Source organism: Poecilia reticulata, linkage group LG6 (genome assembly GCF_000633615.1).
Source record: "Poecilia reticulata strain Guanapo linkage group LG6, Guppy_female_1.0+MT, whole genome shotgun sequence".
Taxonomy (NCBI): Eukaryota; Metazoa; Chordata; class Actinopteri; order Cyprinodontiformes; family Poeciliidae; genus Poecilia; species Poecilia reticulata.
Window position 1 is genome coordinate 8,982,567 of NC_024336.1, and position 23,069 is coordinate 9,005,635.

The 23,069-nt window shown below is 40.3% G+C and overlaps 4 protein-coding genes across 4 annotated transcripts in view; 2 read left to right on the forward strand and 2 right to left on the reverse strand.

Annotated features, from left to right (window-relative positions):
• The window catches only part of LOC103465888 (dolichyl-diphosphooligosaccharide--protein glycosyltransferase subunit STT3B-like), a 34,362-nt gene extending 27,217 nt beyond the window's left edge, over positions 1-7,145 (forward strand). Inside the window, exons 8-16 of the mRNA XM_008411089.2 lie at positions 1,833-1,881; positions 2,011-2,165; positions 2,908-3,119; positions 3,471-3,658; positions 3,742-3,913; positions 4,805-4,978; positions 5,055-5,168; positions 5,267-5,476; positions 6,192-7,145. Of these exons, the coding sequence (XP_008409311.1) occupies positions 1,833-1,881; positions 2,011-2,165; positions 2,908-3,119; positions 3,471-3,658; positions 3,742-3,913; positions 4,805-4,978; positions 5,055-5,168; positions 5,267-5,476; positions 6,192-6,272 (1,355 nt within the window). The 3' untranslated portion in view covers positions 6,273-7,145. The remainder of the gene's footprint in view (positions 1-1,832; positions 1,882-2,010; positions 2,166-2,907; positions 3,120-3,470; positions 3,659-3,741; positions 3,914-4,804; positions 4,979-5,054; positions 5,169-5,266; positions 5,477-6,191) is intronic.
• Positions 7,146-7,550: 405 nt separating this feature from the next.
• Positions 7,551-10,255, reverse strand: kiaa1143 (KIAA1143 ortholog). Its single transcript, XM_008411093.1, has 3 exons — positions 10,059-10,255; positions 8,659-8,809; positions 7,551-8,578 (listed from the first exon to the last, which is right to left on the reverse strand). The coding sequence occupies exons 1-3, from the start codon at positions 10,170-10,172 to the stop codon at positions 8,367-8,369; spliced, it is 477 nt and encodes a 158-aa protein (XP_008409315.1). The 5' UTR covers positions 10,173-10,255; the 3' UTR covers positions 7,551-8,366.
• A 973-nt stretch (positions 10,256-11,228) lies between these two features.
• On the forward strand, positions 11,229-13,816 carry LOC103465892 (transmembrane protein 42). The gene is made up of 3 exons (XM_008411095.2): positions 11,229-11,475; positions 12,355-12,501; positions 12,588-13,816. Exons 1-3 carry the CDS (start codon positions 11,314-11,316, stop codon positions 12,729-12,731), a joined length of 453 nt encoding a protein of 150 aa, XP_008409317.1. The 5' UTR covers positions 11,229-11,313; the 3' UTR covers positions 12,732-13,816.
• Positions 13,817-15,044: 1,228 nt separating this feature from the next.
• zdhhc3a (zDHHC palmitoyltransferase 3a) overlaps positions 15,045-23,069 on the reverse strand; it is a 22,355-nt gene continuing 14,330 nt past the window's right edge. Inside the window, exon 7 of the mRNA XM_008411096.2 lies at positions 15,045-15,639. Coding sequence (XP_008409318.1) covers positions 15,424-15,639 — 216 coding nt within the window. The 3' untranslated portion in view covers positions 15,045-15,423. The remainder of the gene's footprint in view (positions 15,640-23,069) is intronic.

Below are 23,069 nucleotides of genomic sequence, written 5' to 3' on the forward strand. Positions count from 1 at the left end.
CAAAACCAGAGTATTTCCATCTATTGTAGTCTTTGCTTTCCACTAAACGTTCTTCGTCTTGTGCTGAATCATCTCTGTGGTTTGAGTTTTCTTCGACGACATCCTCAAAACCAAAGTATTTAAAACGTTTGTCAGAAGGGCTCGCATCTGGAATGTCTTAGTCTTATATCCCAGGAGTTTTTCAACTCCCTTCGTCACGAGATGGCCAAGGCCCCAACCGATCGTAAGAATCATTTTTAATGAACTGGAAATACTTTCTAAAATCACTTTTTGAAATCGTCTCTCTCGAAGTGTTCTACCGCCAACGAAGTTGAAAAGCCAACTGAGGATTCTTGTATTCCAAATTATAATAATAATCTTTTGAACCTTTATGACATCATCGATGAGAACACCGATGACATGATGATGTCAAACAACCATGTGTCATGTTTCTGTTTGTTTTAGTTGCTATGGAAACGCAATGAGTTATGTATGATGTAAGACTACTGTCAATTAAAATTCCATTTGTAGATATCTAAATTTGTGAATGTAAGTCAATAAATGTGCATAAATTTAGGTTTTGTATTTGTCCTGTTTTCCAACTCACACATACGTGTAGAAATCAAAGATTTTACCTATGAGAATACCCATAAACAAATAAATTAATACAAGTGTTTTTGATAGGTTTTATAGAGAGAGTAAATACTTTTCCAGAAGTTTGACACACATCAGTCACATTTAGAAACTGGCTCTAAGCCATCTGCTTGATTTATTATGAACCGAGTGAGGAGGATCCTCTTAACTTATCATGTCTTGCCTTAATTGCTTGCTCTGTTCATAAGGAAAGCATTTAACATCTAATAATTACATTATTTTTAAAGAATCATCACACATGACAATATACATATACATACAATATAAATGCATATATATATATATATATATATATATATATATATAGATGTTTATTTATATATATTATTTTATTAAAGAATAATACTCCAGATTATGTGGTTATTAATAATAACCACATAATCAGGTCACATATAAATGGACCCGGTTTTGCCCAGAGAGTAGATTTCATTCCCTGTGTCAGATGCAAATAGGCACCCAGCTCTTTGGAGCAAAGATCAATGAGATTGGACAGCTCATCTTTTCATTTGTTTGGGCTTTAAGCTCAACGTTATACCTGATCTGCTTCGTATCTACATTGTAAACTGTGAACCTCAAATACAGGTCATGTCAGCCTGATATGGCAATAAAAAAAAACACCCCATAAAAATCAATTATAGGCTTCAGATATTTGGTACTTGTCAACATTTGCACAGGAATGTTTTAGGTTTTGCTTTTGATGATCTTTTCTTATTGAAAAGATCATTAAAGCTGTCCTCACAGAGGTCTGTGGCAAGAATGGCCATATTACACCGCTCAACCCTGCACCGTCAGCAACACAAACACAATGAGTTTGGAAGCGTTTCACTGCATCAACCACTTCCTATGTTCAAGGGCCTTTTAAACAGCCTCTCACTTAAAAAGACACGCAGTATGCAGCTACAAACAGAACCATCAAGTGACGGGGACGAAGCTTCAGTACCCCTAACCTCAGAGGCGCCGTCTTCATTCCATGTTATCTTTAGAAAACATGGAACAGGTTGTCATGGTGATCACATGCAACTTGTAGATCACATTGCATATGCTGCAGTGCCAAACATGTTGATGTTCACCTGGGCGGTGAGTCTTCCCATGCAGGGCACATAAACTACTGTATACATGTCACACCACTGGCACACACCCTGCAGTGTGTTTTCATGTTGGTGTGTTTAGCTCAAACATTGCATGTGTTTCCTCTCCAGGGTACATTGCTCCGTGGAGCGGCCGGTTCTACTCCCTGTGGGACACCGGGTGAGTTCTCACATTCTTGACCTCAGCCCTGCTGATTAAAGACATTCCTGTCTGTAGAATAATATTCATGGGGGAGATAAAGTGGAAGAAGAGCTTCTAAAGGCCGCTGCTGATGTCTCTACTTCACAGTTATGCTAAGATCCACATTCCCATCATCGCCTCGGTGTCGGAGCATCAGCCCACCACCTGGGTCTCGTTCTTCTTCGACCTCCACATCCTGGTCTGTACGTTCCCTGCTGGCCTCTGGTTCTGCATCAGGAACATCAATGATGAACGCGTCTTTGGTAAGCTCACGTGAAAAAACATCGACATGTTGTTTACAGCAGAGGTAAACAACATGTCGATGTTGACGATAACCGGCAGCCAGAGTTATCGTCAGCGCTACTTTGATGATTTTTAAGCAGAGTTTGTGTTTACTGACAGAAAGTGAAGTAGGATCCAGTGGAAAGCTGTTATGTAGTTACCATCATTGCAAACAAACCGTTAGCAATGATGTGTTAGCAATGATGTGTCTGCCTGTAGAATTTTGGGGCCATATCAAGGTTATGGATGACCTTGAAGGGCCAGTAATGGCAGAATGTATAAATAAAACTATCCATTAAAGCATCAATTTGCAACTTTTATTTAAAAAAAAAACTACGTGTTTTAAAGATTTGTTGAAACTATCACCATGTTGTGACAGTATGTTATGTGACAGATAATCTGTGAAAAAATGGAGCTCATCTGTCTTCTCCCAGTGCCAACTAGAAACAATCAATCAGAGCCAGGAGGCGGGGCTTAGCATTGTCTTTATCCCTAGCTGTTTATCTCTCTGTCTCTTGGTTGCGGCATTTAGCAAATAGTAATAATTGAAGTAAGTCTAACTGACCTGAAACAAGAGAAGTTTGGTCTGACGTAACTTCAGACAGTAAGGAATAAAAAGTGTATTTGTCTTTTTATTATTATTATTTATTATTCAGGAGTATGTAAACTTGTGGTTTCATCTGTAGCTCAGTGCCTCTAACCCCGTCTGCCTCCTGCCTCCAGTGGCGCTGTACGCCATCAGCGCCGTGTACTTCGCCGGCGTCATGGTGCGCCTGATGCTCACTCTGACCCCGGTGGTGTGCATGCTGTCGGCCGTGGCCTTCTCCAGCGTTTTTGAGCATTACCTGGGCGACGACATGAAGAGACAGAGTCCGCCCGCCGAGGACAGCAGTGACGAGGACGACAGGAAGAACGCAGGAAACCTCTATGATAAGGTGCCGCCAGGGGCCGAGGCGTGCTGCCTTACCCGTGATTGGCCAGCTAGCTATTGTTTTGAACTGAATGCAAAGTTAGAAAATAAATCTGTCTGTAAATCTGTTGAATTGCTATTTCTAATATTGTATAAAAAAAAGGCGTGAAGTGGTTAAATGAAAAATCTGCAGAATGTAAAAAAATTTTGTTTGTTTGAATAATCTATGGCTAATATAACAATTATCTGCAGCTCTAAAAAGCCTTTTTAGATTTTTAATGACGTTGAAGTGATTGATAACCAGCTGCTTTCTGCTGCATGTGTGTAATAATCCTATTGGACCTCCACTAACCTGTCCTGACTTCGCCCCCTGCAGGCCGGCAAGGTGAGGAAACACGTGTCTGAGCAGGAGAAGCCGGAGGAGGGCCTGGGCCCCAACATTAAGTCCATCGTCACCATGCTGATGCTCATGCTGCTCATGATGTTCGCCGTCCACTGCACCTGGGTCACCAGCAATGCCTACTCCAGCCCCAGCGTGGTGCTGGCGTCCTACAACCACGACGGGTGAGCCGAGTCGCAAGCCGGGGTCGATGGCGGGGGGTTCAAGGAAAGCACATGGATGACATGTTTCCGTCTGTCCCGGTCAGGTCCCGGAACATCCTGGACGACTTCCGGGAGGCGTACTACTGGCTGAGGCAGAACACAGACGAACACGCCAGAGTGATGTCATGGTGGGACTACGGCTACCAGATAGCAGGCATGGCCAACCGGACCACTCTTGTGGACAACAACACCTGGAACAACAGCCACATCGCTCTGGTGAGAGCCGCTCTGCTTCCACACAGCTTTTCATTAAAGACTCTCCAAATGTTGATAAATATGCTGATTCCTCTAACAGAAGTATAATTAATGGGGCAGCATCTTGTGGTTTTCAGCCACATGGTGACATTTTATAGAAAAATTAAATGGCTGTTAACTTCAGTTGTTGTATATCACATTACTTCAAAAAGTTTTGACTTTGCAATTTAGCGCCTTTAAATTGGGCCTCTGTCTCTTTAAGAAACTCTTGCTCTTTTTGAAACTCCGCCTCCAGGACGTCCTCACAACATGGCTCCTCTATTAACCCTTTAATGTTTTTATCAGTTAATGTTTTTATCAGTTGAGCTCTTATAATGAGCTCAGCTGATGCTCCATTCCACCAGCTGTTTGTCAATTGCTAGTCTGAAGGAGACTCAGAGAAATATTTCAAGCCTTTATTTCTTGTAACTTTGATCATTATGGTTTACAGAGAATGAAAACCTAAAATTTATTGTCTCAGACATTTGGAACACAGGTCATAAAATAACTGGGAAGCTGATGGTTTTCACACATTAATCAGCAAATGAACTCCAAACACCTGCTGAGGTTTTCTGAGCCTCTAAACTTCTCTGAGTCAGTAGGACACCCTGACTGGACAAAGGTCCACAAGAAGCTGATTGTTCAGAGTTTTCAATTTAAACATATTAAGAGAAAATTAAGTGGAAAGAAAAAATGTGGATGGATAACCACATACTTAAAAGGTTAATGAACGGCAGTTTTTTTTCAACATGGTGGACGCTCTGAGAACGAAGTGTGTCGTCTTCATCATCCTCCACCAAGAGGAAGACGTGTGCGCCCTGCGGCTGAACAATGAGTGTGTGCTCAGTGTGGAGTGTGTGTGTTCTGATGCAGGTGGGCAAGGCGATGTCATCCAACGAGTCGGCGGCCTATGACATCATGAGGTCTCTGGACGTGGACTATGTCCTGATCATCTTCGGCGGGGTGATCGGCTACTCGGGAGACGACATCAACAAGTTCCTGTGGATGGTTCGCATCGCCGAAGGGGAGCACCCGAAGGACATCAGGGTAAGCTGACATCTGACCCCGCAGGTATCAAGACTTTTTTTATTGCTTTTCTGACCCGACCCCACTCTGACCACAGGAGAGCGACTACTTCACCCCCCAGGGAGAGTTCCGGGTGGACAAGGCCGGCTCGCCCACGCTGCTCAACTGCCTCATGTACAAGATGTCCTACTACCGCTTCGGAGAGATGCAGGTACCAGCAGCTTCACCGCGGTTACCACAGCAACCAGTGTCATCAAATCAGAACACCACCTTTATGTTTTTCTGTTTCTGTTCACGTCTGGCAAAAAGCTGGACTTCCGGACCCCTCCCGGCTTTGACCGGACCCGTAACGCCGAGATCGGCAACAAGGACATAAAGCTGAAGCATCTGGAGGAGGCCTTCACCTCCGAGCACTGGCTGGTCCGGATATACAAGGTGAAGAAGCTGGAGAACCGGGACCGGCTGGAGGGCAAGCTGCGCAGCACCGACATCCTCAGGCAGAAGTACACCTCCAAAAAGGTAAGGGTCAGGGTTACCCCAACGCTAACATGCATTTCATACAACAGATTCACCTTCCATCAGGACATTCACTGCAAAACACCAAATATTAATAAGTAGCTTTAGTTTCTACTGCAAATAAGTTGGCACTCTTGAAATAAATCAAAACTTATAAATAACTTTACAATAAGAAGCAGGAGATTGTTTTAAGTAAATAATTCCTTAATATTGATTTTAAAAATATAATATTTCTACTGGTAGATTATTTTACTTATTACAATATATTTTTTCCATGTAATTAATAAATTGACTTAAAACAAGCTCATATCTGTCTGAAAAGTTACTTGTAAGTTAGTTTTGTCTTATTTCAAGTGAACTTAAACATCTTCACTAGAAACTAGAATAAAAACACCTGGTAAGATTTGATGTTCTTGCAGTGATAAACCTATAGCTACAGTTAAAATGTCCTAGTCAAAATCCAGACCTAAATGTAATAAATCTGTGGGGAATACTGACGCTCTGACGATCTCTGCCCAATCAGGAAGGCTTAAAAAAACACCACAAAAACGAAAGGAATAATTTCCTTCCAGATCAAAATGTCATACTGAAAAAAAGCAAATTTATGGTTGCAACATGATTAAATGTAAAAAAAAAAAAAATAAATAAAAAAGAGAAAAGATTTGAATACTTCTGAATAATTTCAACCCTGATGTTTATTTATTGTTCCTGTGTGCAGACAGCCAAGAGGAAGCGGGGCTTCATCAGGAACAAGCTGTCCCTGAAGAAGGGCAAGAAAATGACCAAGAAGTCTCTGTAGGGAGCTGACCACCAGCAGATGCAGACTGACAGCAGGACAGGAGACCTTCACCCAGAAACACACACACACACACACACACACACACACACACACACACACACACAGCAGGAGTAAAGATGCAGCAGATCAAGACCAATCAACTTCTCCAGAAGGTTCCGTCTGGAAACGGAGCGCAGCTCATCCATGAGCCAACAGGAGGCGCAGCAGAAACAAAACCATGACCTTTGACCTTCCCTTATTGTAACCGCAGCAGGACGCTAGAGCCAAATGTTTACCGCTCTTCTTTCAGGAACTCATGACAGCTCTCCAGCTCTTCCAGAAGGTTCCTTCAGTCAGACAGGCTGGAAACCAGCCGCCATGTTTCCACCTGCTGGGCCAGCACCATTTATCACGCCTCACCGGATTCTGTCACTTTTACTTTAAGCGTGACTCCAAACCCACGTCCTGCCTGCAGATTTCTATGTTTGTGCAGCATTACCATGCTTTTTAATTTCCCCCCAGTCACACAGTTCTTTGGTTTCCCTTTTCGCTCCTGGATGCTGCGGTGAAAACCAGTTTGTCTTGCTGGAGTCGACTTTACATTTGCTGTGAGATTTCTGCCACAACATCCAGCTGTTCGCGTCGGGACAGGCCTCATCAGAAACAGCTGGGTCTTTACCTCAGCTGCTCTGTCAGGGGGGGAGGTATTTATTAGACGGACAGCAGACGGCGCAGAGACTAAAGCGAGCGCGCCTGTCCCGTCCTCGTAATGCAAGGTTTTTATCTGGGCTCCATTTTCAGAGAGAAAACGTTCTTCCATCAATTGTAATGATCTGGATGCAGGTGTGGGAGATGATCATACCTTTTGGAATAAAGAGGTTCAAAAAAAGTTTATCACTTGTGTTTTTCTTGGAAAGTATGAATTGATCTGGTGTTTCAAAGTGGGGGCCACAGGAGGGCGCTGTGGTGGCCGGGAAGATGAGGGAAAAAATGCCATAACAAATTTTTATCTTAAATTAACCTGTTTTTCAATCGTTTTTTTTTTTTTTTAAATATGTAAAATATAAGCTTAAATAATAAAAAATTACTCAAGCAAGAAATGGAAACATCTAACAAGAAAAAAAACTGGAGGACACTACTGCAAAAAAAAACATAAAAAAATTGATCAGATTGATATAAAAATTACATTTTCTTATGATCTGGAGGGGGTTGTGATGAAAAATTGCATTAACGGGTCATAGTCCCCCCATAATGTCAGATGATAAAATATTCCACTATAGAACTCAAAGCCAACTAAAATCAGACGGTATGAAGCAGCATTTATTGATTAGTGAATTAATGAGGTAAAATTCTTCTTTAGAAAATTAATTGGTGCATTTTAAGTGTATTGATTTATTTATTGGACCATTTATATATTTCAGATTTTCTTTGTAATGGTCAAGTTTGGTCCTCCGTGGCGTTCTGCTGCTGTGACACAGGATGTCTGTGCAGACAGATGGGACTCCTTACCTGGTGAGCTACAGGCAGCACTGTGCTGGGTTTCTAAATATGCCTTTATATCACATACTATGTGCCAGTTTTCCTTTTTTCAGTGGTGCTGATGAAAGGAGGTTTAAACTCTGTTAGATCCCGGAGCAGTGATGCTGGTATTTCTAGTAAAGTTAGTCATGGCAGTTGATGGACCAGCTGGCTGACCCATCTCTACGGTTCGGTCAGGTCTTTAACAATCTGAGGACAGCTGCCAAGGATAATTTGTCCATTCGTCTAAAGTAAAAAAAAAAAAAAAGTCATTACACAAAATGAACAATGGAGAATTTTAGAAATGCTGAAAAAAACTCAGGAGTCCAAAAAAGTCTAGCTTTCTAAAAGCAACAGAAAAAGTAGAGGAGTTGCTGGAGACGTCAGAGCGGTACCGGATACAGATGAAAGCGGTTGTGGATTTTGTCAGAAATGATTGCTGGTCCAGACGGGACCAGTTCAGCTGGAGGTGAAAACTGTTCTCAGATTTCTGAGTAGCAAACACAGGAGAATGGAGGCGTCCTTTCAGACCAAACATGACAACATTTAACTCTTTGACATCGCTCCTGGTTTCTATCCTTCACTCGTGTCTTCCGTTTAATCGTTCTCTTCCTCTTCATCGTCTCCGAATGACAGCAGACTGTTATTTTTAACTTTCTTCCCAGATTTTCTGTCCTTGTCCTCCTCCTGCTCTGCTCTGTCCTCCTTCTTCTTCTTGCTGGAACTGGCAGTGATGCCCTGGAACTTGTCAGAGGACAAGCGCTTGGCTGGTTTCTTGAAGAGAATTTTGCCGTCCGGAGCTTCTTCACCTGTGAACAGGACAGAGAGGAAACGGCAAAGGGTTTGAACGCTGCCGCCTCCCGTTGTGTTACTAGAGGAGCGTCCTGACCTTTCTCGCTCTCGCCTTCGGCTCGCAGTTCACCCTTGAGCTTCTTCACTTCGTCTGCACTCAGGTCTCCGCTTTTTAGGACCACGACTTGAGGCAGTTCGTCTTCTCGGTCGCTTCCGCTGTCGTCGTCCGGCGTGGGCATCGCCTGACGCTGAGAGAGCAGAGATAGAAAATGGTCTAATATTTCATACGTTTTATAAAGGTCTAATACATGTTGAATTTCACTCGAGGGCTGATTGTATAGAATGTCCACCACGGTTATAAAACTGTGACTCATGTTTAGTTTTACTTTGTTGTGACTTGTTGTCTAATTCAGTTAACTTTTGGAGTGTGCTAGCTAGCTTTTATTAGTTAAATATTGTTTCATTTTTATTAGCTACCGTAGTGGTTTTTTACAAACTGGTTACATTTTTAGGTGTAGTATTCAAAAGGTCAAAGTATTGTATTGTATTGTGAACATCCACTGCGTAATAAATAGTCAACATCAGATGGTATTTTCAGAAAATGTATTTAATTATTGTCGAACATCGACTGACTCTTTCTCCCAGTTTTTTCTGTCTCCATTTTCATTATTTGGTTAGTTTTTGTTAACTATGTACGCAGTGCAACCATTTTACTAGGCTCACCTGCTCAGTTAAACCAGGATGTGCAGAACACCATGTAAGCAGCTAAAGTAATGAGCTGGATTAGAAGTACTATCCAAAAACTTATGGTTCCATCCAAGAGGTCTTACTGTGAAATATCGTCTGAGCTGCCCAGATATTGAGCTTCTAGCATGTCATAAGACCAATGTACAGTAACGGTGAGTCTTCAGTCAGAGGCCTCTTTAGATTATTTGCAACACTGACTGCTACTGGAGATCCTTCATGCCCACAGCATCACCATCTATGACTCTTTGAAGATACTTGGATGATATGAGTTTATGACATTTAGTTTCTTTTTGGGATAAATTAAGTAATTTTGAATTGAACTAAATTACCAAAAAATTAATTTCATCACCAAACATACTTTGGATTTATGGAAGGATAAACGTGTCTAAAATGGCGGTGCCCACCTCCTGCAGTTACCTGACATGCAGCCCAGTTTAAGAACCGATTCTCTTCTTCAGAGACCAAATATTGAAGTAACATTTCATTTCATAATTCATTCCTTCAAGATCCGAATAATTTCTTCATCTGCTTAATGAGGAAAAAAATGCTACCGCAAATTATTTTCTATGTATGTTTTGTAAAGCTGTAACGAGAGGCTGATTAAAAATGTTTCGTCTAAATTTGATGACTAGTTAAATAATTTTTTGGGGTGGGAAACTGGAAGGACAAAATCGATTCCCTGTTACTTAATTAGAGATGAAACGGGATCCAACCTGAAGCTGACTGTGTCCCACTTCTACAGTATCTTACCTTGGTGTCCACATTTGGTCCTTCTTTGTATCCCACGTCGGTTTTAAACTTCTTCAAAAAGGACGGTTCGGCCGGTTTGACCCACGACACGCCGCTTGCTTTCCCTTTATTCATCGCTAAAGTATCTACAACAGAAGCTCAGCTAACGGGCTAACCAAACAGCCAAGGCTAATGCACCAAAACATGAACGTGACTACAAGAGCTGCTGTGATTGGTGCAAAACATCGCCGCAACGTGAAAAACCCGGAATGCGGAAAACTAGTGACGCTTTCAAAATAAAATCACTCATTATTATAAAATAATATTTTAATGCGTTTGTTTTTGTCAATAATCTTGATTAAGGATGATATTTTGATCAATATGTAGAATATGTAAAATTCTACGTATTGATAAATCAATCTTTATTGTTGCGTGTGACTTTTCAACTTTGTCCAAAGAAAGTTTTAGCAAATGGAATTTGCGTTTCGCTTAGTGTAGATACCTATGCACTTATTTATATAATGATCATTTTAAAATTATATTAATTTATAAGATATTCAACTATTTTATTTTCAGATATGTGCATGGAGGTCAACACTTTTTGAAGACTAACAAAATACAAAACAGTACATTCTATCGTTTCATGTTCATTATCACATTCAGTTTAAAATCTGATTTATAAAGTTGTTTGATAGATAGATGGAATCTCAATATAACGAAATGTATTTCATTATATTGGCAGAAGAGAATAGCCAGAAATGTTGATATTAATTTTGTTGGATCTTTTGTCTTGTAAATTATAATGCCACTTACCATACTGGGATGAGTTGTTTTTTGTTAAATGTAGTCTKRRWWTTTTTTTTTTTTTTTTTTTTTTTTTTGMAKKWWRSATTTTTTGTGTAGTAAAACTAAKMMRYWAAYACTGATAAACTTTAATCTATTGGCTTTCCAARWWWGACAAGTTTATGTATGATCTTTTTGTCCTTGGTCAAATTGTTGATGTCTCCTTAAAACAGTTAGGACTCCATAACTTGCAAAGAGTGTGTGTGGTCTGTTTCATAACATATGTTTCTGGGTGTCATGAAGAGCTCTATTGAAAGTTTTTTGCGTGACATTTTGCCCAGTCATGTGGTAAAAGTGACATTTTGTGGCCCTTTTGGCTTTCCATAGAGCTCCGCCGTGATACGCAGTCTCAAAAAGACAATCTGTAGGCATGCTTTTATTGTGAAACTGTCCAGCGCGCGCTGCCGTATTCATCTGTCGGCTTATTTCAAAGATGGATTCCAGCTCTGTTTACGCGCTGTCAGCCGGCTTTCTGGCCGCTGCTGGTTCTCTGTCTGCGAAGCTAACCCTCGGTGCAGACTACCTGAGGGAGATGTGTGAGTCCGGCCTGAGCGGCTGGACGCAGGGTCCCGGCGGAGCCACACGGTGTGACTGGGTAACAGCTTTTTTTTTTAAAAAAACTTCCGGGTTCCTTAGTTGAATAAAACTGGTTGTTCCAGTGTGACGAGGTTGAAGTTGCGGCACACATCTTTACATTTCTCAAACATTTTATCTACAGTTTTATCCAAATGAAATTAAAATATTATTTCAGTTATTCGATACAAAAAAAGAAAGTTACAGTAATATCTCAACATTTTTACTTATGGCGTATGAAAACGCACGCAAAATTAAAATTTTCTGAAAATTTCGATGTTAACGTAGCATTATGGTAACCGACCGCTGACAATCTACAAAAAAGGGAAATGTTGCTGGGAAAGCAGTTCAGAGGGCAGAATCCAATTATTACAAAAATAACTGGATGGGAAAAGATGGACAAGCAACAGAGAAAACTGCTGCCTTCAGGTAAAGCACAGAGGATTTATGGCGTATCAGAGGAAGATGAGACAGCTTCTTTAACTCCTTTCCATTTTTCATTGATGCAGTCATTTTATATTTTTATATAAAATATAAAAAAAAAAAAAAAATATATATATATATATATATATATATATATGTATGTAAAAGCACACTTATATTTCTGTATTAAATATATTTTTTAAATACATAAATGTTAATTCTAATTTTCATTTTGTTGGTGTTATGTTGTTAAGAGTCCCTCTTCGTTTTGGAATAATTTAGTCAAAATACTGCAGTTTTCAAATTGGAATGTATCCAGTTTGTTTCAAACAGCTCAACTACAGTAAAATCAGCCACTTCTCAATTTTTACACACAGTGTAAAGGTTTCAAAAACAATCAACCGTATATATAAAAAAACTGTCTTTAATTAATTTGACCTGTGATTCTAAGTAGGACTAACAGTCACTCTGTTCTCAGCTCCATGTTCCCCTTCGGCTGTCGTGTGGAGTCCTGCTACTCAGTTGTAACACTCTAATGTGGACGATGTTCTCCAAGGCTCTCCGTCATGGCTCGTCTTCAGCAGGGGTCACCGTCACCACCACCGCCTCCAACTTCATCTCCTCTGTAAGCGTTAGCCAGAAGCTCATAGGCTCAAAGTTTCTGTTTGGAAAACCTTCTCATTCCTGTTGCATCCCTGTTGGTGTGTTCAGGCTGTCATTGGGAGACTCATCTTTGGTGAGACTCACAGCACCCTCTGGTGGACGGGCATCTCTCTCACACTGTGTGGACTGTTGGTGCTGCACAGTGCGACTCCTCACATGTCCCCACAAGAGGCCGAGAAAAAGGACAAGTGATGGATCAGGGAGAGACGTTTGTCGAACTTCTCACTGCACTTTAAATTGCACATATTGTTGGACAAAGTGAGGCAAACCAGGAAGCATTCAGCATCTAGAATTGGTTTTCAGTGGTTTTTAGAAGACTTGTTTTCCAGGAGGCTGACTGGTACCAGTGACTGCAGTCGGACCCCAAAAGCAGGCCTGTCATGTCTTATCCCTTGTTTGGACTGAGCTGTACGGTACGGCACAGTCCTGCTGTATTCAGGGAGCGTTTAAAACGCCAGTTGGACTCTCACTGGACAGGCGAGGTTAAACCCATGCGCCGAATGTCTTTTGATGTGTCCCACAGGAAAGATGTTTGTAGTTTGGCCTAAGAGACTTAGATGTGCTTCTATTTTAACTCAAAAGTTGTAAGTTGAGGTTCACTGCAGTTTTCTGTACGATCGACAATTACCAGTCTTTTAAAAGCTTAACCTGCTGATTTTGATTTTGGTCGATACCAAGTTTTTTTTTTGTCTGAAATGTTGCTAAATATAGCAAGTCACCGAGTTAGTAACAGTGGAGTGAATATTAACTGCAAACATGCAGACATGACCTGGTGGACGGGTCTGTCAGTCAAACATCTCATAGCAGAACAGAAGAGGACAGTGGTTGATTTTTAGACCTTTGCTGAGGTTGATAAGATCAGCTTCACATGTAAGGATTGTCTCTAGTCTCTAGCATGAGACATGCTAGTGTACGTCATATGGATTAGTATGAGACGAGCATTGCTGTCTTTCTGTCCACCAATCAATGGACTGTGTTGTATGATGCTAGTTAGCTCCGTACTGTTGCCGATAGACCCACAGACCTGAACTGAAGACTCTGTTACAGTGGAAACAGGCAAAATGTCGTACAGAAATGTTCCGACCCGTGTTCTACAGCTCAGTGGAAACAAGGTTTTAGAGCTTGAGCTGGGTGACTGATAAGTTACCAATCAATCAGTAAAATTAATTATATTTCCTGTTGACTTGAACTTGTCAGGTTGTGGCTGATGTCTTTAATCAGTGAATACTTGTAAATATTAAATTGTTTTGAATAAAAATAAATTCATACTTTGGTTCTATTAGCTTGTGATGAGTTTTTTCTTAACAGTTTAATTTGTTCCTGTAGGGATAAGTTTGCCTTAGAAACAGGTTTAATCCAGGCTTCGGGAAGAAAACTGAAAAAATACAATTCACAAAAAGTTCAAGTATTAGTTTATTTTGTTCAGGTATGAGAAAGCTCTACAAAAATGATCAATGCTTGCATTGTTCATGTTTTCACTCCACCTTGTGGTGGCTTTATGCATAGCACTGTGGAAGACGTGCCAAAATCATAAAGGATCAACAAACATCCCTCATTTAGACTTGTAGGTATTAAATAACCAGACTGTTCTTAACGTTGAACTGAGTAAAAAGAAACTGTTGGTCAGACAGAAAAGGTTTGTTTTTAAGTTCAAACCTTCTGTGTTTTATACTTTGTTTTTTCAAAAATGCAAGTTTGTCTGAAGAAGAAGCTGAGTTTTTTTGTAATAATTTTATTAAAGTCATAAAAAGCAGTTTTATGAACAGAAAATATAAATATCTGTATATATCCATTAAAAAATTAAATCACACAACAAAACAATAGAGGACTGTAAACATTATGCATAGTCCCATAGTATCCAGCACCCATTCACCAGTTAACATCATTTCATCAAGCCAATCAGTTCCAGGTACGTTTCCAACATTTCATAAACAGAAGACATGACACACTCCAACAAACAGATCAGATGCTAAAGTGAATCCACTCAGATTAATTAGTCATAATTAAGGATAAGGCACATGATAAACTGTTCAGGCCTGTGGCTTGTCTTATTTTAGAAATAACTTACAGACCAGTAGACTACAGGGATCTACTGTTATTTAACCGTATGATTAAAACTATTTAAGATTGATGCTTGAGGAAAACACTTGGTTTGTAGTAATTTGGGTCAATTTCTTTGGTCTGAGCAAGCTAAGAAATCAGTTTCCAGACGAATCGAGCAGATTTGTTCTGGTGAAGCGCCACCAACAGTCCGGCATGCTGTCTGTTTATGTGTGCTCAGTTAAAAATCATTTCTGTTCGCTCTGCAACAGTAACTTGATGTCTCAGATGCTTCGCTCGCTCAGTTTTCCCTGCTCCACCAGCAAATTATTTCACTTATAAGATATTTTAAAAGTAAATGTTAAAAGTAAAAAAAAATCTGCCAGTGGATCCAGTACTTCTTCAGTAAGATATGAGCTTGTTTAAGTAAACAATTCCTTAATATTGATGAAAAGTTACTTGTTATTTTTTTTAGCAAATTTCAAGTCTAGTGACATATTTGCACTAGAAACCAGACCAAACCAGATTCTGTTTTTGTAGTGAAGCAGCAGTTCTGATTTCCCATGACTGACTCAACCACCAGAAAAATCCTTAATAATGTTGGAATCTCAGATTGCAGGGGTAGGATAGTGACTGCTCATAAGTACACCACTCTGCTCGAAAACAAACCCTTATCCCCTTAAGTAAAAAAATATTTCTGCTTTAGTAACACAGCCTCCCAACACCATTACAGGGAAAACGCGTTCAATCAAAAACATAAAATAAGTTCATATTCTAGACAATATCGTATTTCAATTTTCAAAAAAATTAAAAAAACAGCATGCCCTTGTCTAAGCCTTGGTCGTCATGAAGTAGGTGTGAGTGGTATCTCTATGACGTCCTGCTCAATGATGTCCCCCTGTGGGATGGGGACGTGGTCCACAGGCCGGTTCTGACAGCTGAGGCCTGCGAAGGGGCTGAACCAGGACGGGGAGGGCCGGCCCCCGAACGCCGTCTGCATGGCCTCCCAGCAGGGCACTTTGCCCCACCTCCCCGTCTCCCCCTTCAGACGCTCGATTCCCTGAGGACGACACCACAGTGAGCATGTGCACACAGCATCTCACACACACACACAAACCTTACTGCTACACGACTGACGACGGTGCAAACACAGCTGGAGCATTCAAGGTCTTTAAAAGAAAAGAAAAAGACACTAAAATGTTCTGCAAATAATTTCTCCTGTTTGTACTGGCCAGAAAATCTGACAAGAAGTGCAATATCTTTGTTATGTAGTTAAGCGCTTGGCAATATTTCTACACTGACCTTTTAACCAGATCAGGATGATGCCAGATGAAGTCATGGGACAGTTTTTTGAAATGTCTCCTGAAAGCTATTTTTTTTAAGGTTTTGTTGGCTCTAGTGGCCTTTATCTGAAAGTAGTTTGACAGGAAGGAGGGTTGTGAGAGGGGAAGACATGCGGCAAATGTCACCAGGCCAGGAATCGAACCTGTGACCACCGGCATGAAGACTAAGGCCTCAATACATGGGTTGTGCTTTGCCCCTGCACCACCACAGCACCCCTCCTGAAAGCTTTTAACCTCCCTACACCAATAGAATGGAACATTCTGTCCAAATTAACACTTGTGTTTTTTGCACTATAATAATTCTACAAGAAGCTCTTAAAGATGCAGTATGTAACTTTTTATGTTTTTCCATATATTTGTTTCAACTGTCACCATGTCTTGACAGTAGAAATACACTGCTCAGTGAAAAACAACCAATCAGAGCCAGGAGGAGAGGCTACAGCTCCTCCCACACACCAGAGCCTGTTGTGAATGCTAAGGCAAGTTAGCATAGCCACCGATGATGGTGGATAAACCGTTTTCCTGGAACATCAAGTTGTTTCTCTGCCATTAGCACGCTGAGCAGCAAGTACATGAGCTTGACTCACAATGCTAAGACCCTCCTCCTGGTTCTGATTGGTTGTTTCTGACTGGAGGTGTAGTCCTACAAGGAGAAGGTAGAGGAGCTGGATTTTTTTCACAGATTGTCTCATGTTATGATGTCATGACAAGGTAATAGTGAACAGATATGTAAAAAAAAATGTTTATAAAAGTTACATACTGCAGCTTTAATGGGAACATTTAGTGACCACTGTCAATGTTCCTACTCAGTGGAAATGTATGAAATATGCGTTTGGCATTTTCCAAGTCCAGATCCACAAAGTGCTTCCACAGCTTCGTTTCATTTTCCAAACCATTAGAGTACACACTGAAGCCACGAATCATCCCAGGATCAGCTCATTCCTGTCAAAGAATGGATGACCCGGCAGTGGAGATGAGCGATAAGTTGTTAGTTTTGATCAAAGTGATACAGGATAAACTCCCCCCTCACTACTTTTTCGCCACATTAATAAAAACTTGTAAAAATGTCATTCCAAGCATTTCCAGACGGCGTAGGAACCGTGTGTGTAAAAAGGTGTTTTAACTTGATGGCCAGTAGAAACAGCAGCTTCTCTACCAACAGTGGACTACAACACATTCTGTATGAGAAATGAAATGGCAAAAAAAGAAAGAAAAAGAAAGCTTGCAAATGAGAAAAAAAAGCTCCACAAATAATAAGAATCAAAATGAGACATGCAATATTTTCCTCACTAAGCTCACTCATTCATTCCCATTTGTTTGGTTGAACTTAAAACAAAGAGGAACCGAGACACATTGGGCCTGCCATGACTGAAAACTGCATGCTAGAGGCGCGCTAAGCTCGACGGGACGACTACAGCGACGAGCTCCTCCTCAGCTTACCTCTGTCACGGTTCTAAAGTCTGCCTCAGAAAGCTTTGGGCAGAGTGAGTTATCAACCAAAGCAGAATGCATGAGTGTGGAGAGGACACTGCATAGGAGAGAGGCAGATTAAAAGACAAAGAATGGGGGGAAAAAAGAAAAAAAAAAAAACAGGGATGGAAGGAAAACCAGGGGTCATGTGTGAGGAGGGGGTCATGTGAGCAAAGAACAGCGTAGAGTTCAGGGAAAGCTTAGTTCATCATCAGTAACACACACTCCCCCCACAAAAACAGCCAAACACATTCTGCTTTGCAACGGAGAAGGATTTATTCTCTGCATCAAGTGCTGAAATATGTGTGCGATATTTAAAAATCATTTTAAAAATTTGTAAAAAAAACAAAAACAAAAATCAATCCTGCCATCTGAATCATTTCACCAGCTGTTTTCACAAACATGACCAACCTAACCGCCATGCATGAACTTCAGAGGAACCAAACAGATAAAACACTAGCTGCGTTTCCAGAAACCTGCGCAAATTAACATTACGGAAATAAATTTACTGAATGAAAATAAATAATTTTAAACAAAAAAAAAAAAACACGCTTTTCACTAAAAGGTTTTAGCACTAGGATGAGGTGATTTTTCAGCCTTACCAAAATAGATGTATTTTAAAAAACTGTAATGGAAACGCACCATCACACGAGTTACATGACCAGCAGCCGGATGTTACTACTTGCGAAAACAACAAAGACAACAGGAAGTGGTTGGAGGATGATGGTTTCTTTTGTTTTTTTGTGTTTTTTTAAAGACAATATGCAGATGGCTCCACCAGAGCTCTCAGTTCATAACAAGTTGTCATTCTAACATTTTGAATCTGTAGATCCTCTGTAAAGTTTCCCCAAAATGCCACATAGATAGCCGTTCCCAGACATTAGCTGCTCGTCGCTCCAATGCCTGAATGAGACGTGACGTCTCCTCTGATGGCTTACAGATGAGTTCTTGCACCATCATGGCTGAATTATGAATGTATCTCATGCAACTTGTTTACATCCGTCGCTGCCATGATTTTTAATAACTTGTCAAGTGTGATTTTAATTTCATTTTTTATTTAAAAGGAAGACCGCATTTGCGATTCTTTCCCCCCTCGACACTAGCAGAATATGAACAGTTTTGCGCACATTTGCAATGGAAACGCAGCTTCAGAGAGAATATGGAAACAATAAAAACAAAGTGCAGCTTTGTCATTTTTAAGCACGTGTAAGTATGAATGGTGAAGGTTTAGACTTTCCTAAATGCTTTAACGCAGTCCAGAATGGTGCAGGATGCCATGCCAGGTATTCCAGCCCAACTCCAATCCATGCCGGATTCTGCTCCTCTTCCAGCAGCCAAAGCTTTTAAAGCCGAGCCAGCGCTCCTTCAGGGGGTTTTCACATCAAAGTCCACCGAATCAGCAGAACGTTGTGGGGCTTTGTGCCGATTTTGCCGCCTTTTTTCAGCAGAGTGACAAACGCTCATGAACAAACAGGGAATGAAGGTCAGAGGATAATCCCTTCTTCAATACAACCAACAGAATCTACTCCGTTTTCATACAGCCAGTGTTTTAACAAGCATCTCACTGCTGAAGCACAAGTCAGTGGTAACTGAAAGATATGACCAAATCCTGCTGGTGTTGGGAGACACACACTCTTTGGCTGAGGATAAAATGCACATTTACAGACAGACACAGGTTGTGTGTGTGTGTGTTAAGGGAAGAATATTCCACACTGGTGCAGCATGGAAATATTACAGTTATGTCAAATACACAATAAGACACCAGTGCGCCCGTTCTCCATACCAAAGCTCATCAGGAAAGAAATGCTGGCATCAAGAAAAATCAAACAAGTTTTCTGTCCCTGAAGTTTCAGAGTTAAACAATCCAGAAGAGGCATGGGCCTGTACAGGTCACAACCATGAGCAAAAATGCAGCAGTTTCATTGTATTGTGACAGACTAGGGGGCCACAATACACCCCCCACCCATCCCAATTAAATAATAGTTATTTAAACTTTAAATACCTGCAGGGTATTATTTTCTTTTAAAAAAAAGAATGTGTTTTTGGATTTACTGGTTGTTGATTTCATTTGGAAATGAATAAATGATGTAATCAGATCTAGCTCCTGGGTTGTCATGGTTGTGCCACCACAGTATTTACATAATTTATAGCAAAAAAAACCCCCTCAAACTATATTAAAGTAATGACATCTATTGCTCTTTTGACATTACTACACAGATCTGTAGAACAAAACAGAACCACAGCACCAAATGTTTATATGCATTGTCTCGTTACTACAGAGGCTCGGGTTTCTCATAACAGACTCTGTATCCCTCAAGTTGATAAAATACCATGCAAAGTGATGGAAAAAAACAATAATAATAATCAATTTAATTTATAACGCACTTTTCATTAATAAAAATCAAGTGCTACATGGTGCAGCTAAAAACAAAATCAACAATCAAAAAGAGACAGTCATTTAAAAGTAGAGTAGGCTTGTCTAAAAAGAAAAGTTTTCAAGCCGGTTTTAAAATCGGACAATAATTGCGGGAATCTCAAATAGTCCGGGAGAGAGTTCCATAGACGAGGAGCAGCCACAGCAAATACTGATGGTGGATGCAAAATTTTCTCTCTTGGGATTTTTTTTTTTTTTTTTTAAGTGAAAGGAGCAAATTGAGTTTTCAGAAGTCGACTTTTCAAGTTCAGATTTCACCTCGTGTTTTAGTAATAGATGAAAAGACATCCACTAACAACATTTACATATCCATTATTTCAGCCAGCTGTGGTGTAGTAAGCAGCCAGAGGTGGGAGAAGGTCGTGTGTGTGAGTTACTGTGTTTCAACGAGCTGAAGAATACTGCAGTCACTCCAACACGTTCTCCTCCGTCTCATTACACAGACTTTAAACTGCAGGAACCAGACCGGCCCATTCCTGTTCCACAACAAAATGTTTACAGCAGTACCTTTCAAATATTTTAGAACTGTAAGACATTGAGTATGCAATGGAGTTTGTATCACAATATTAAAAAATTCAAAGAGTTTAAGTTAGAGCTGGGCATTTATCACACCTTTTATATTTCGAGAAAATTTTCTTTTAAGAATTTTGATTTACGGTAACAATTACAATAATGACTCTTGAAAACTAAAAAAAGAAAGAAAAAGTGTTACCATTTTTTCACCGTTTGTTCCATGAGATCGATGATAAATATTAAAATATGGTTAAACGCAGTTACAGTGTGCAGTCTACGGACACTTCTTTAAGAAACTGCCATCAGGAACTGGCCTTTTTATAAAGCAGTATTTGTGTGAGTGGGGCTGTGATTTCTGCCATGCAGCCATTCAACTTCCTAAAACAGATTGCAAAGTAATAATAGTTTAGCACTTGTATCATTATCACAATAGCACCACAAAATATTGTGATAAGATTTTAATTCTATCGCCTCCCTCTAATTCAAACCATAAATAGTAAAAAAAAAAAAAAAAAAAGGAGGTATAAAAACATAAATAATACATCTGGTTATTATTGACAGAGTGTCCAAACAGGAAGTCACCTTCATGTCTGAGTTCTCAGAGAAAATGCTTCTCAGGACAAGTGCTTGAGCTGCAACAAGTGGCAACATCTGAATCTTTCTCCCACTGGTTTTCCCTTTCCCGATACATTTTTAACAGTTGTCATAATTTATTGGCTTTTTTGAAAGCGTGATGCATCAGCACTGCACTTAGCTTCAGTATGTTTTCACCATTTGTTGCACTTCCAAATTACAAAAAACAAACGTTGCGACGCCGAGACACCTGAGAACTCTGTGAAAGACTGAAGGCAAAATGAAGCGAAGCAAAGCGGCCAAGACGGAGGCTGATCAGAGAAGGAAAGGTCAGGATAGCATGGTAACCTAAACAGTTTTCATTTCTCTGGTTCTTAGAATCTGCCCTTCGTACAAAACAATAAAGATAAATAAATAAAAATAGTTCAACCCAACTTGAAACAGCAATAAAGGAGCTGCTGATGTGCAGCTTTTGGCAGCAATGGATCTGGTTTCACAAAGGAATCACTTCAAGTAGGAAACGGAATTTTGCCAGTCAACAAAAAACAAAAAAAGAAAAAAAAAAAAGATCGTTCAGCTAAATTACAACTAATTTCCCATTTCAGCTCATATTAGGAGTGTAGAAGAAGACAAATATTTTAGATGATTAGAGGCTGTGCAGCATCTTGTACACCTACGGATAAATCCCTAACGTGCCTTACATCTTGAACTTGTTCACCTTCCATCACAGTTCAGTCACAATGTATTTACATAGGATTGTAGGTGAGAGATTGGCACAAACTAGTGCATAACAGGAGTCCATTTCTGACAGATCACCCATCATTTAAAAACCTGACCTGCTGGTTTAGATTTTGACTAATACAATTTTTTTGGTCTAGAAAGTCCAAAAATATATAGGTAAATATAAATATAGTGACAAAAAATGTTACGTATGCCAGCCCTGTTCAGTCCTCATTAATCTCAGTTTGTCTGTTTAGACCAGGGTGGTTAATCCTGGTCCTGGAGGGCCGGTGTCCTGCAACTCTTAGACGTCTCCCTGGTCCAACACACTTGAATCCAACAGCTGAATCACCTGCTCAGTGCAGGCAGGTTCTCCAGAGTCCTGCTAATGACCTCATTATTTGACTCAGTTTTTATTGAAGTTGAGACACAACTAAAAGTTGCAGGAGTCCGGCCAGAGGTGGGCAACCAGAGTTGCCCACCTCTGGTTTAGATGGTCTGGTTTGTTTGGAGAGGTGTGAATGACCAATCAGATTTCTGATGCAAACTTAAAAAAAAAAAATTAAATCTCTGTTCCACCTACAAACCTAGAGTTGTTGAGCTGAAGTTAACTGACGCGGCTCAATGCATATGTGGTCTATAACGCAGGGCATTCTGGGTAAATACAACCAAAATAGAGAAGCTAGTCTAATGCTAGCTAGAGTAACGGCTTTTGTGGTCTTTTACCAACGCCAAAAGAAAAATCCTACAACTAAAATCTGATTTTGATTTTATGCAGAAAGAAGCTCCTCTGAATATCTTCAGAGGTTTTCATGTCATTTCTCTTCATGTCATTTCTTGGTGCAGCGCCTCTCTACAGGCAAGGAGGGGAACATGTCTTTCAAAGGGTTTGGTTCGTTTGACACACTGTAGTGTGAAAGAAAACTGCATCAGCTGAAAATAACAAATGCTGCAATTTTGGTCCCCAGTCAAACTGAGTCTAACAGACTATCAGGTGGGAAAATAAACCAAGTCGGCAAAAGTGAGGTGACTGTTAATCACTCGTGAGCAGAGGTGACCTGCTGCACAAAACAGGACAGCGGCTGATTTTCAGACCTTCACCCAACATGAAGGAAATTGGCACCGATTTATCGCTGCATCTCGTGTCCACAGTAGCGCAGAGAATGATTTATTCAACTCTCATGATAAAAAACTTTGTAGAACCACTTAACTGCAGTTCCACCTGCAAGAATTTTGGGATACGTTTCTTAGTTTTACACATTGTTCAATGGGAAGAAATCAAAAGGCATGAAATCTTTCAAAAGGCATCATGTATACTGGATATTAGAGGTGTGCCGATCGATCGGCCACCCATCATAATCGGCCGATTTCCGTGAAAAAGTGTATGATCGGTGATCGCCGATCACGGTCTCTTGTTGCCGATCACACAAACCGATC

What these genes read in the sequence shown, in the direction of transcription:
- kiaa1143 (XM_008411093.1), bottom strand. Translation starts at nt 10,172, where the DNA reads ATGAATAAAGGGAAAGCAAGCGGCGTGTCGTGGGTCAAACCGGCCGAA. An exon ending in GACCAAATGTGGACACCAAG is followed by an intron (nt 8,810 to 10,058) that starts GTAAGATACTGT and finishes CTGCTCTCTCAG; the next exon opens with CGTCAGGCGATGCCCACGCC. An exon ending in CGAAGGCGAGAGCGAGAAAG is followed by an intron (nt 8,579 to 8,658) that starts GTCAGGACGCTC and finishes TCCTGTTCACAG; the next exon opens with GTGAAGAAGCTCCGGACGGC.
- LOC103465892 (XM_008411095.2), top strand. Translation starts at nt 11,314, where the DNA reads ATGGATTCCAGCTCTGTTTACGCGCTGTCAGCCGGCTTTCTGGCCGCT. An exon ending in GAGCCACACGGTGTGACTGG is followed by an intron (nt 11,476 to 12,354) that starts GTAACAGCTTTT and finishes CTCTGTTCTCAG; the next exon opens with CTCCATGTTCCCCTTCGGCT. An exon ending in CCTCCAACTTCATCTCCTCT is followed by an intron (nt 12,502 to 12,587) that starts GTAAGCGTTAGC and finishes TGGTGTGTTCAG; the next exon opens with GCTGTCATTGGGAGACTCAT.